Source organism: Amblyomma americanum, chromosome 1 (genome assembly GCF_052857255.1).
Source record: "Amblyomma americanum isolate KBUSLIRL-KWMA chromosome 1, ASM5285725v1, whole genome shotgun sequence".
Classification (NCBI taxonomy): domain Eukaryota; kingdom Metazoa; phylum Arthropoda; class Arachnida; order Ixodida; family Ixodidae; genus Amblyomma; species Amblyomma americanum.
The window spans coordinates 262,459,705-262,472,299 of NC_135497.1; the positions used below are offsets into that span (position 1 = coordinate 262,459,705).

General features: G+C 42.2%; 1 protein-coding gene across 2 annotated transcripts in view; it reads right to left on the bottom strand.

Moving 5' to 3' along the window:
* Window positions 1-12,595, bottom strand: part of LOC144115021 (uncharacterized) — a 66,221-nt gene that overhangs the window by 9,862 nt on the left and 43,764 nt on the right. For both annotated transcript variants that reach the window (XM_077649143.1, XM_077649142.1), the window contains exons 15-18: window positions 11,257-11,421; window positions 9,371-9,461; window positions 7,311-7,402; window positions 2,764-2,832 (exon numbers count right to left, since the gene is read on the bottom strand). In XM_077649143.1, coding sequence (XP_077505269.1) covers window positions 2,764-2,832; window positions 7,311-7,402; window positions 9,371-9,461; window positions 11,257-11,421 — 417 coding nt within the window. The remainder of the gene's footprint in view (window positions 1-2,763; window positions 2,833-7,310; window positions 7,403-9,370; window positions 9,462-11,256; window positions 11,422-12,595) is intronic.

Genomic DNA, 12,595 nt, shown 5'->3' on the forward strand with positions numbered 1-12,595 from the left:
CATGTTACTCTCCTTTGTAAAGTTCAACTCAACATCCCATTCATACCAGTCCTGAACCATATGCCAATTTGGCCCATTGTCTTCTAGAATGCCCCATGGCCATTCAGACTCATTCCCCCCCCCCCCCCCCCCCCCTTTCTTAAGAGTGCCTGGCTCGCCTCAGATCAGCTGCAAGACAAGCTGGCCCTTGCACACCAGGCCTGCCCCCTTCTTGGTGCTCGACTTTGAGCAACCAAGTAAAGCAATATGACTACTATTACTAGTTCCCCTCAGATGTCTATGTACTTGGCTGCTTGGATCTCCATGAAGGAAAAATTATGATAAAATCGAAAGTTCAGCCCTGCAAAGAACAGATCACAGCACCGATGACGTCAAAAAACTCAACGCAATGTTTCCTTCTTTGTTGGGGAACACACAGGCAGACCTGGAGAGAACAGTGGATACTCATCCCCAGAAAGACCACAGGAGAGAATGGCAGCAACCGCAACAGCAGCATGGTGAGAGAGTGTGATCTCCACATGGAGAAGGATCCTCTTTCAGAGCATAGAGCTGCATTTAGTTTTTATGGCATTCCCCAAGCACTGTATCAGGTTAGTGTCATTCGCCTTTGGTGATGGTGAGTTCTTTATTCAGCAAACTGATTATACTCATCACTTTGCCTGTTGACAGAATGGACTGAGACCATGATGGGAATGTGCGAAGAAGCAGGAGGGGCACATAAAATGTTGGGTAGGCATGATGCCTTTCTGGCATTACTTCTGATAAAAATAAAATAAATGAACAAAATGCAGCAATGAAAGCATCACATACTAACGAGGGGGCCCAATGCAGGCTGCACTATCATGAAGCCTCCTCCTCGTCAGGATTTGAACGAAGCGTTCAGGAAATTTAAGAGTAGCGATCATCCCCCATTGCCTCCCCTTAGCACCATCCCTGAGCCTAAGCCTCCCCCATTAGTGCAGACAGCAGAAGCTCAGCTTCAACTTAGATATGCTCTCAGGTTAGATATGATATATCAACATTTTATCAACAGCCACACACTGTACGAGGAACTCTGTGGAATCTGCACTGAACAGCTTTAGATAATCCTTGGATATGGTGCAGCATGTGCAGTTTTGCTAGAGAGCGAGCACAGTCTTGGGGCGCACTTAAAGCGGCGTTGCTGGTGCATCCATTTGAATACACACCTCACCCCTTCCTGCTCTTCCTCTACTGTCACTGGCCCTACCACGCATGCCCAAATTGCGCCAAACCCTATGCTAATCTGGAATACTCCTTGTTCTCTTGCCCCTTTGCCATTCAATCCCCCCATTACCCACACCTCTCTCCTCTGCCAAATTCGGTGACATTCATGCATAAATAATGAAAATATCATATTTACCCGATTCTAAGGGATCCTCGATTGTAATGCACACATGTTTTTTAAGGTCACAAAAAAAAAATGGAACGACTTTGACTGTAAAAAAATGAAAATTGGTTTTTGAGGAAAGGAAAGGAGCAGTAACACATATCTCGGTGGACACCTGAACTGCACTGTAAGGGAAGGGATAAATGGGGAAGTGAAAGAAAGAAAAAAAGGAGGTGCCCCGGAATAATTTCGACCTTTTGCGTTTCACCTCCATCAAAACACGCCACCGCAGTCTGGTTCGAACTTGACTGTAATGCATACCCAGTTTTTAAGGTCAGAAAAAAAAAAAAACGCAATGGCTTCGATTGTAACGCACACCAGATTTTCATGCTTCAATAAAGAAATACACAAGCAAGGCCACCCGATTGCTACTCGCTACCATATGCAAGATAACCTTATTTTAAAGTGTTCACTTTTCTCGGTTCGTTCCGTTGCGCCTTCGTCGGTGCCCGCAGTGCAGACCTTGGCAGCGCACCGAGATAATGCGCTCCGATAACATCATGGCCCGTTTATCTTGTAGTGGTGGTGCACTCTGCTAATTAAACAGAGCACCATGATGGCCAAGACGCTTGTGCCATAGAGTCTCTTAATATAATATTTAAAAACTCTATGGCTTGTGCGCCCTGAACGAGAGCAACAGTGGCAGTTGCGTGCTCGGCGCGGGACTGCCTGGCTGCGCCATTGTGTGCTTAGAAGACCTCCGCACGCAATGTTGACTTTTTTTAAAACCCGGCAACGTAGTGAACTCACCGCGTCTTCGCAACCGACGTTTCTGTTTTGGTTCAAGTCACAGTGCATTGCTGATGGGACACTTCAGATGCTCGCAAGGCCTCCCGGGATCGAGGACTCCAGAACGCGATGTCGATAATATGCATGATACGATATCGATGCGCAAGAAGTACCAAGGCGCCATTTTTGTGATGCCAATGACAACAGGGTGTTGCTGGCATAGTTTCATTCTCATGCTCGATTCTAACGCGCATATAATTTTTCAGCGATTTTTCCAGGAGAAAACCATAACAATAGAGTAAATATGGTAGTTGCTACGTCCTCCTTTGAGCAATAAGTTGTGCAAGAGATTATTTGTGTAGCGATATCTACAGACACCATTTTTGAACCTATAGTTTTTCACAGGCATAATACTTGAAAGAACTGCAGGGTAATTAAGCTTGTCAGCGCCTGAACGGCTATGCAAGCCTACTCATCATACCCATCAATTAAACCAGTTGTTTCACTTTTGCTGTTTGACCATTACAAAGTCACAGTAATCATAACGTCTAACTATACACTATATTATGCAGTGAAAAATGCACTGAACTCCTAGTACACCATTTTTAGAAATGAAGAAGACTTGCCTTTAGTAGAGCTTCATGAGCTTCATATGCTTTTTCATTTGAAAAGTTCTTGCAGCTGGAATCAAAAACCTAAACAGAAAAAACAAATAACATTAAGCGTCTACATGGAAGCTAAACACGAAGCTATCACGCACATTCAGGCCTTGCTGCTCAGTCAATGTCATGTTTCTGGTCGCACTGTTTTCAGACCAGTGGTATCCCTAGGGGGATGCAGTCCGCGTTGGGTGCAAAGCTCATGGGGATGCAGCTGCAGCAGAGGGGCCACAGTGACTGTGGTGGTGACACTGCACTTGTCGAAAGGTCTTAGCTAACTTGAAATCAGCTCAATGTTTTAATTCTCAAACTCACAGCCTTCTAAAACTAGTTGTCTGAGAGCGCACTTGGCTATTAGGCACCTTAAAGCAACAGGCATTGACCTCAAAGAGGCCAAGTATTGGTCAGCAATGGACATCGTCTTGTTCATCACTCAGTGGGATTTTATTGCCCTGCATAGCCTTTCCACCAGGCCTGTAAATATTCCTGAGGCTACTTCTGCCTGTGGCACCTTGAGAGGGGGGAGGCTTCTACTTTGAAACATATCAAAAACTGCTTGACAACTAGAATGGGAACATCTCATTTCTCAGGATTTGCAGTATTATCTGTTGAATGCAAACTGGCAAAAAGCATCAGGCAAAGGAACGTTCAGCAGTATTGCAGCCCTCAAAGTCAGAAAAAGAAAATTTTGTTACCTCTTTATTCCTTGCTCTATACGCACTCTCAGGTGACTGAATGCGTCCATCAAGTGCCTCCAGAGTTTGTACGTCTTAATTTCTATGAGGGGTGTTGATTGCTTATCTGTTCTTGGTCAATCCTATGCATATAAGCTTAGTTGTTTTTTGTGTGTTTTCACTGTCAATCAGCACATTCATCCAAGTCACAAAACATTGTTACGTTTATTTTTATTAGTGCTCCTCTGTTCACAAAGCAAACTTTACAAGTTAGTTTTTCTGCTTATTCTAATATGAACATAGAAATGTATTCCCTAAGTAGGTATTCCCTAAGTAAGCTCCTCACTCATGCGGAGCATGGTGATTGAGCAGAGCACTGGAAGGGTAGGGGGAAGGGGTGGCACCCTAGGCACCGCACTGCATGCAGTTGAGCCTAGTGATAACACTGCATCAGACTACAAAGCTTTTTTTTTTTGCTTACAAAAACAACAGCTGAGTTGAAAGAGACATTGCAGTAGAAACCTTGAGTTAACATGAATGGTTGTTAAGGCACTTTAATGGCCACCAAAAAAAAAATGTTAAATACAAGGCCATTCTTGTTTTTCAGTAACCTAGAAATAAGCCTGCTACCGGAAAGAACTGTACCCAAGATAAACAGGACAATATTATGCCTACAACTATACTCTACCAATCAAGAAATAGTCAAGTACACAATACCAAAAAGTCATACAAATCATTAAGCTTCCTTTACTTATATTTGATCCATAATACTTTTGCCCATGAAGTCCACATATCACTTGACATCTGAAGGCCTCTCAGGAACACAGCATGGGTTGATACCCAACATTACATGTAAAAGGAGATGTGGAAATGCCTCGAAATCAAAACTGAACAAAGGTGACTGCACCAGCGTGGTTTTCCAGGTTTATGGTGCTATGGTACAAGTCTGTCTTAACAGATAATGCTATGACTTTACCACTATGGGATAATATGATCACCTTCTGGCCAGTGAAAAATACACCACTGCCATGTTCACCTTATTACCAATGATAATGCGCCATCTGTGACCATGTGATCCTGGTCCCTGGGCCTGGGACCAAGCCAAGGAGTACACAACCTCGAGAACGTGATATTATGCCCAAAGGAAGAATAAAAAGTTTAATCTTTTTTTTTTTTTTCAGTTAAGAGCACCTTTGCTTTTTAAGCATTGACAGTTGCACAAATGATGAAACACTTCCTTTCTACTCCCTCGCATCTGCTCTAGCCACTCAGCCGTTGAAACATGCACAAAGCAGCCTAGTAAGCTAACTCACTGCTCTACGACACAGCTCATGTTAAGAACTGCCAAGTATTGTTTGACACCCAGAAATAAGAAGCTTTAGCTTACTGTGCAACTTTAACTAAATAGACACACTTCTGATGAGCACATATAGCCAAAAAATCATGCACCAATATGCCTTGCATGCTCAATATTATTGCTTTCATATGGATGTATTTTCTACACTGGCTGAAATAAATAAATCATAGTGTGACTAAGCGAGCAAGTGCACATAATGAAATAAGCAAACATCAACCCTTTAATGGCCAGTGCCACGAATTTGCAACATACGGTTGGCACACAGTGTACTCATTACTACATAGAGCTTGAATACAAAGGTTGATGTAAACATGTTTTCAATAGCAAGCACATTTCCTATCAAAACAGTTGGCGTCACTGGGAAGAAGCTGTGTGAAGGAAAAACTGCGCAAATGTGCGCTGAACTCCTAGTCTCTCATTTCCTTACAACTTTCGTGGAAAGAATAACAAGATACTTGGTAGGTAATATATTGTCTACTGTCCCTTGGCCTTCAAGGTGGTTTTTCAAACAGCTCGAACTAGGTGCGCAAAATGAACTAAATGGCCATTGTTCCGAATTCGTGGCATACTAATTTCTCAAATTTTAGCAGCGCTAACAAATTTTGATACTGGCTTATGAGAGTACATGTGTACATAAACTAGCAAAATGAGGAGGTAGATTTTTTTCGTTTTTATTCCTTCATAATTTGAGTTCAGATGAGTGACAGGTAATGAAATACATGGGACTGTACATTTTAAAGCAAAAAAAATGTGTTATGATGTATACCACATTAGCAATTCAAATTACAGTATTGATAGCTCAAGCTGTTTGGCCTGCACAAAAATCTCGGCATTCATCATCTAATAAGTAATCCCTCGTTATAACGAAATTGCTTTACTCGAAATATCACTTTATTCGAAATTTCTTCCGGTTCCGACCCACACGAATGCATTTTAAGCCGCATTACTCGAAGCGCACGAAGAGCTTGACCCATTTAGAGCGCAGTGGCGAGCAGAGGCATCGACGCCGCTGAATGGCGACGACCCTGCAGGCACAGAACAGGTCACAAAGGTATCAAACCTACGACCGATTACCTGCCTAGTAACGGGTACCACGCATATGCAGGGTGCCCACAGGTGTTTATAGCAGAGCGAACAGAAGCTGTCAAGTTCCATGGTGCAGCACGCCCGAATCTGTCACAATCGCATCGCTGGTGTTCCCCGTGATAGAATCCAAATGAAAATAAAGTTTTCGTAACGCTTTGTGATGCCAGTAAACCGCGGTCTCTTGGATGCCAAAAAAATGGCCAAAAGACCGCAGGCAGACTTGCGCCGTAGCATTCCATGGGGTGCGCTTGGCGAGCAAAATTTTACCGTTATGAAGAGCACTTCTGGTGCTGAAAGGTGTCAAAAAGCACAAAAGAGGTGCCCCTCCGATTATGAGCCCATTCAGACTTGAGAGTCGCGAGCGAGCTCAGCTTTCGGCAACAAACTGAGCTCGGGAAAAAAATTGCCCAGTAATCATGCAAAGCCCCTACTGCAAAATCGTTCAGTTTTCATGATCGCGCTGCGTACCCACAATGAGTGGCTAATCGTTTTTTGAGCACAACAAACACAACCGCAGACTAGAGCCACAGCATTTCTGTGACCCCCCCCTCCACATAAAAGCGGCCACTGCCTTCGCAGTTCAAAATACCCTGAAGGTTGAATGCATGGACGGCGACCGCAGCCTCATGCAATGCTTGGTCAGATTAGAGTAGCGGTTGCACGCGCCCGTTAAGAACTTGAAACAGCCAAAGCTCACTGCCTCTTTTGCATCTGAATGAAAGTTTTGCTTCACTGAATACACTGTACTTTGACTTCCTCGCAGTTGTGGCGCAATTAAAGCTCAACTGCTTTAGATATTCTTGGGTGGTCGCTTATATCGAATTACCACTTATAACGAATTTTTTCGCCATCCCGCTGACTTCATTATAACGAGGGATTTATCTCCAATAAAAGCATAGCTGCTGTGGCTGCATGTTCAGCCAGCAATGTCATGCTCAGCAACAGAGCATCTTGGCACTGAAAGATTTTTAAATCTATTCAGCTGTTCAATTATTTCAATGTCAAGCATGGTCTTCTATAGTTAGCACCGAGTACACTCTGGTGAATTATAGCCAAGCACAGCCTCTCCATTTAATGACAGAGGGATTTTAGCCATATTCAGACAACTTTAGTTAGTGATTTCAGCCTACTGTGTGAGGTGATGGATGCAATATGTTTAATTCAAAGAAATGACCCTGAATCTAGAATTGACACATATTGAATTGACCAGTTCTGGCATTTTCAAATCCTTGATTAAATGCAATTTAACTGAGGCATTTGCCAAAATTCCACCTTCCTTCAATGGTCAAAAAATGTGCCACTTCTGCACTACAATACAAATACTAACAAAGCCATAACAAATTTCAACATTTCATACAAAATACGTACAAAATACTAAAAACAAAAAGTTTGCGAACCTCAAAGGCAGCATCTACTCCTGTCTTCTTAAGTCGTTCAAACTGGGAATCGCTTAAGGCTCCCTGGAGCGTCACTTTTGATGAAAAAACGTCTGAAATAAGAGAAGACAAACATGCTGAATCACATGCAGTCAGCTCAGATCACTTCAAACATTTCAGAACGAAATATTCTTGAAGTATTTAAAACTGAGTGCAAGAAAACCCATGACAAATTAATCTGTTGCATAACAAGGCTACACACAAGAAATAACTACTGGTCTCACAACCTCACTTTTCCTAAGACTATAATAGGTTTATGGGGGTATAAAGTCCCAAAGCGACTTAGGCTATGAGGGACGTCATAGTGAAGGGCTCCGGAAATTTTGACCACTTGGGGTTCTTTTAACATGCATTGACATCGTACAATACATGGGCCTCTAGAATTTCGCCTCCACTGAAACTCGACCGCCTCGGCTGGGATCAAACCTGTGTCTTTCAGGTCAGCAGCCGAGCACTATAACCATTAAGCCACCGCGGCGGGGCACAACAGCTTTTAATGGCTACACAGATATATAGATGTGATATTACTCTGAGTTTTTCTAACTACTCCTTATTCAGATTCCTGAAACTGACCACGATTTAGTTGTCCAACATCCTCTAAATCAATGTTCAACTGAATTTGGTTAGAAAAGCCCCACCTTCTGGATGATACCCTGCACAATGAAGCAAAAAATTTAACCAAAAGCACTGTTTCGAAATAAAGTGAACAAGAGAGGGGAAGTCTCAGGGTGCTTGCCAATGTTTTGACAAGAAGACTTTTCTTCGTCTGGGCAAGACAAGTCCTCTTGCCTTACCCAGACAAAGAAAAGTCTTCTTGTCGAAACGATTACAAGCACCCTGAGGTTATCTGCATACCCTCCCTCTACCATGTTTCAAAATAAGTAGCTTTAAAACTTCACAACATAGGGGAGAAGCTAACATTAAAAAGTTTGTTTGAACTCAATGAGTCTCCATTACCAAAGCAGACTGCACATCAGCTTTCACAAGCTTAATTCAGGAGGGGCATGCCCAAGTTTCTTCTGCATTAAAAATCTGTCCTTGTGTGGACATCATTCTGTCACAACACATATTTCACTTAAAGGGGCACCAAAGAAAAACACCAACAGAAAAAAGTCAGTACACCGGACTGTTAGAAGGATGCCTAATTGCTATGAATATAATTTGTAGATTTAAAGAAAAAAACCAAAGCTGACAATCTCAATGGTGCTGAACTGCTAGCACGAATCCATTCAAAGCCATTCTCTGTCACCTCATAACCTTTCTTGTATTCGTATCATCCATGCAATAATATGCCCATTGCCAAACTGCAGCACTGCGCTGTTACCACGGTCATCAATATAGCCCTAAATGTTGCTGTAAATACAAAACAGTAAAAGCAGTCAACTGACCTGTCATCTTTTGCAATCACACTTCAGGGGAAATTATCCACTGTAACCAAAGCTGCTGGTGCATGTCTGTTAGCCTTCATAGTGCTACCACAGATGGCAAGGTTTTTTTTCAGTATTTTTTTCAGATAAAGCACAGCAGAGAAACTACAGTATGCAGAGACAAGAAAAAAGGACAGAAATGCTGCATGTCCTGTCTTCCTTCTTGTTTTTGCATCTTCCCCTGCTGTTTCAACTGTGTAGCAGTTATAGGAGAGTTTCTCGAGATTCCCATTCATGGTTTTCACAGTCATCATCCCCATCATGGCTTGACAATCTAGTACATTTTACACAGTATGCACAAGTGCCAATCATGCAGGTTGCCAGGTGTAGCTACTCTGAGCTACTCTGAGGCCCATGAGCAGAAATCAGCAGGAAAGGTCATGCCTCCTTTTAACGCGACAGCGTTAAGGGCCCCGTGTCGCAGAAAAGCCATTGTCGTCGGCGTCGGCGGCATTGGCCATGAGCGAACCCCCCCCACCCATGAAATAAGGATGAATCCCAAATGGCACGAAATAAAAGCAACGTTCAGAAAACTAGCCTGAAATATGGCACAGCCTCCACCCATTTCAAGGATCTTAAGAAATTAAAAGTTACCAGCAGCTGCAGCAATGCTGTTCTCAAAAAGTCTCTCCAGAGCTTTATCATTCTTCAGCTGCACTGCGGCCACCAAATGTTCCAGAGATTTCTGTTAATGGAAGAAAGTAGCATTTTATTTATTCCATAATGGTCAGGAAAAAAAACAAGGGCAACACTTACAGCTGCCCATGACTACCTCTGCTGCAAACCTCAGGCTGCAGGAACGCATTTACTCTTAGTGATCATATCGATGCTTCCCATCGCACTGAGAGGGACAGTATCATGATGAGATAGACTGCATGAACTTGAGCATGAAACTTATGTTTAAAGTTTTCACAGGTTTTCGGAACATTTACGTCTTGAAAAAAATAAAAAATAAAAAAATTGCTGACACTGCATGATACTGCCGTTCCCTGACCATGGGCTAGAACGCACAGTCGGCATCACGCTTGTGCAGAACATTTTAGTAGTGCGCACCAGACAATAAAAACTGATATTAGGCAGCAGCCAACAGTTTTGGGGCAAAGTGCTCATGCCCATCTGGCTTGTATATCTATGTGGCTTTACTTCCATGCAAGAGTTGCCTCTTGAGCCTAGCAGCTGCGGTCAGATGTCATTTTGTTTGCAGAGCAGTATGTCACTTGAGCACTTGGCTGGAGCCAGCCCTGAAATATTTGCGTGCTGTAGGCCACATTGTGCAGGACAGTAACTTTTTTGCAGCCAGCCAATGTCTTAAGATAAACAAATCAAAACGAGGGCATATAAATGGTTCAGAAACAATGAATGAGCAACCTGAATGAATGAAGTAGCAAGTGCACAGTCAACATCAAATAACACTGCACTTACAAGCAGACTGAGAGAGAACGCTCAAACAGGGACGTATCCAAGGGGGGCCCGAGAAGGCCCAGGACCCCCTGGCTTCGCCCTATACAACTGCCTCGGACCCCTCCCGAAAAAAATCTCTGGCTACGTGCCTGCACTCAAAAGTAGCCAAAGCTTGTTCTTAATTATTTTTATACTGTGTTTCCTTCCCTTCAATATGTCAGTGTTATATAACACCAGCAATAATAAAAGAGACAATTTAATTTATCTAAAACTGTATACGCCTCTGCAATGGTTCTTGCGATGTAAAGCACACTAACTACAACATGAAAGCAGCAGCTGTGTGGTGTACCATTAATGAGTCATGGCCTAAATAAAATTTTGCAAAGAATAAAAAACGGAACTTTTGGTTTGTTTTAATCTAAACTTCTAGTAACAACAAATTTTTGCTTTAAGCACTAGTGAAAGTTTGTGCTACTACGCTAGACAGAATTAAAATTAAACCAATTTCTATTTTTACATGCACATAATAGGAAAATACTTTCCTCCATGCAACTTTAGTTATAACCAAGCAACTATGTAAGATACTGATGAATATTTAGTGAAATAGGATCATAGATTTGGAGACCTGCAGCTGAACATGTATTTCAAATAATTTTTCAGATATGAGTATTCACTCACAAGTTGCTATATAAACTATTTCCAGCTTCCAGAAGTGACATAATAAAAAAACAAGAAATATGGCTTGTACAAAGCTGTATCAATTCAGATACTTTGAAACGCCAGGCACAAGATAGACCAACTCAAGACTTATTTACATGAACTAGAAGAGTGAAAATAATGAAACCTGATCCACATCAGAGATACCATTTTGCAATACTACCACGGTTATTCATTCCACTCATTATACTTGTTTATTCAGGGATCTCGCAACCATTTTATGACCCCTTAAAAGACAGCACACAGCAAAATCCATGGAAGCAGGCATAAAAACAATGACCACGAGATCTCACAAAATGTGTAGCAGCACAGCATTATATATGTCAGGATTTAAGCAAAATACTCAGTTAAATAAAACATACCTTCAGTGAATTACTGTAGACTGAGGTTTCTTCCTTTGGCACAAGGAAACTTAGTTTAGTAGCAAAAGTTTCCAGGAGTTGGTCTAAGTAACTGTTCACAGTTGCTTTCAGAGTGGCACTCGTGGTTGGCACAGGGATGCTTTTCATGTAGCCTTCGGCATCAAGCTGCACAAGACAAACTACTTCAAAGATCACTTAAAACTACAGCAGAATCTCAATCATACAAATCTCATGGGGTCACGAAAAATATTCGTATGATTCGAAATCTACATTATCCAACACCAACAAAATTTGCATGCGGAATTTACGCAGATCTGTTTTTGGCTGACAGGGTTTACTTACGGCCGCGTGCTACCACTGACTACCGGCGCATACTGTGTGACTGGTGATCGCAGCGTCAGCTATGCACAGGCAGCAAGTACTTGGTGTTCGAGAGAGCAATCACAACTCGTGCATTTGTATCATCCACAATGGGGTGGATGGTCGTAACATCCAAATTTCTGCCCATTGCACACAATGTACTCCGGCCAGGGCATTTTAAAAATTTGTGTTGTCCCAAAATTCATACCAACTGGGATCACATCATCGAGATTTTACTGTTATACATTTTTATGCAACAAAGCTATGCCTTGGCAAAAAGTTACATTGTTACAGCTCCAGATTAGTCCCAATCAGATGGGATTTAATGTGCACCAAAACTTCTACACACAGGTATTCACATCTTTTGCCTCCACTGAAATGCAGCTACTGCTGCCAGAAAAAAAACCCACAAACTTGTGCTCAGCAACAGGATGCCGCAGATGCCCTGCACTGTTGCAGCTGCTATAAAGTCATTTATTTACAGCACGGAAGCACACAAACTTTTGAAACCTGAGCACTTCATGTAAAAAAGCAAGAAGACACCAAAGAAAAGGTAAAAAAGAATCTAAACCAAAAGCACATTACATTAAAAAAAAAAAGAAAAAAGTGAGTTCACATGTGTGCATATGCGCACACATGTACACAAGTAGATATACTGCATTTGCTAACATATTTCTAAAGAACAGCACAGCAAAAAATTGTCATCTGTTTTGCACAACCCCCCCAAAAAAAAAGACGTCAATCACAAATGTAAACGAGAGCTTTGCAAATCACTGGACAAAAAGAAAAAGGCTGCTGCTTCCATTCATTCCTAAGCACTAAGCAATTCCAGTGACTGCTATAACCAGGGTCTGAATTCAGGGGACGTTGGGCCGAGACCGCTTGACAAATCTTGTGGGAAAAAATGGCCCTCCTTCAGCCCACAGCCAGCATGCTATAGAAGTGTCAGAGTATTTTGCCTGAACAGTTTTCAAAGTTC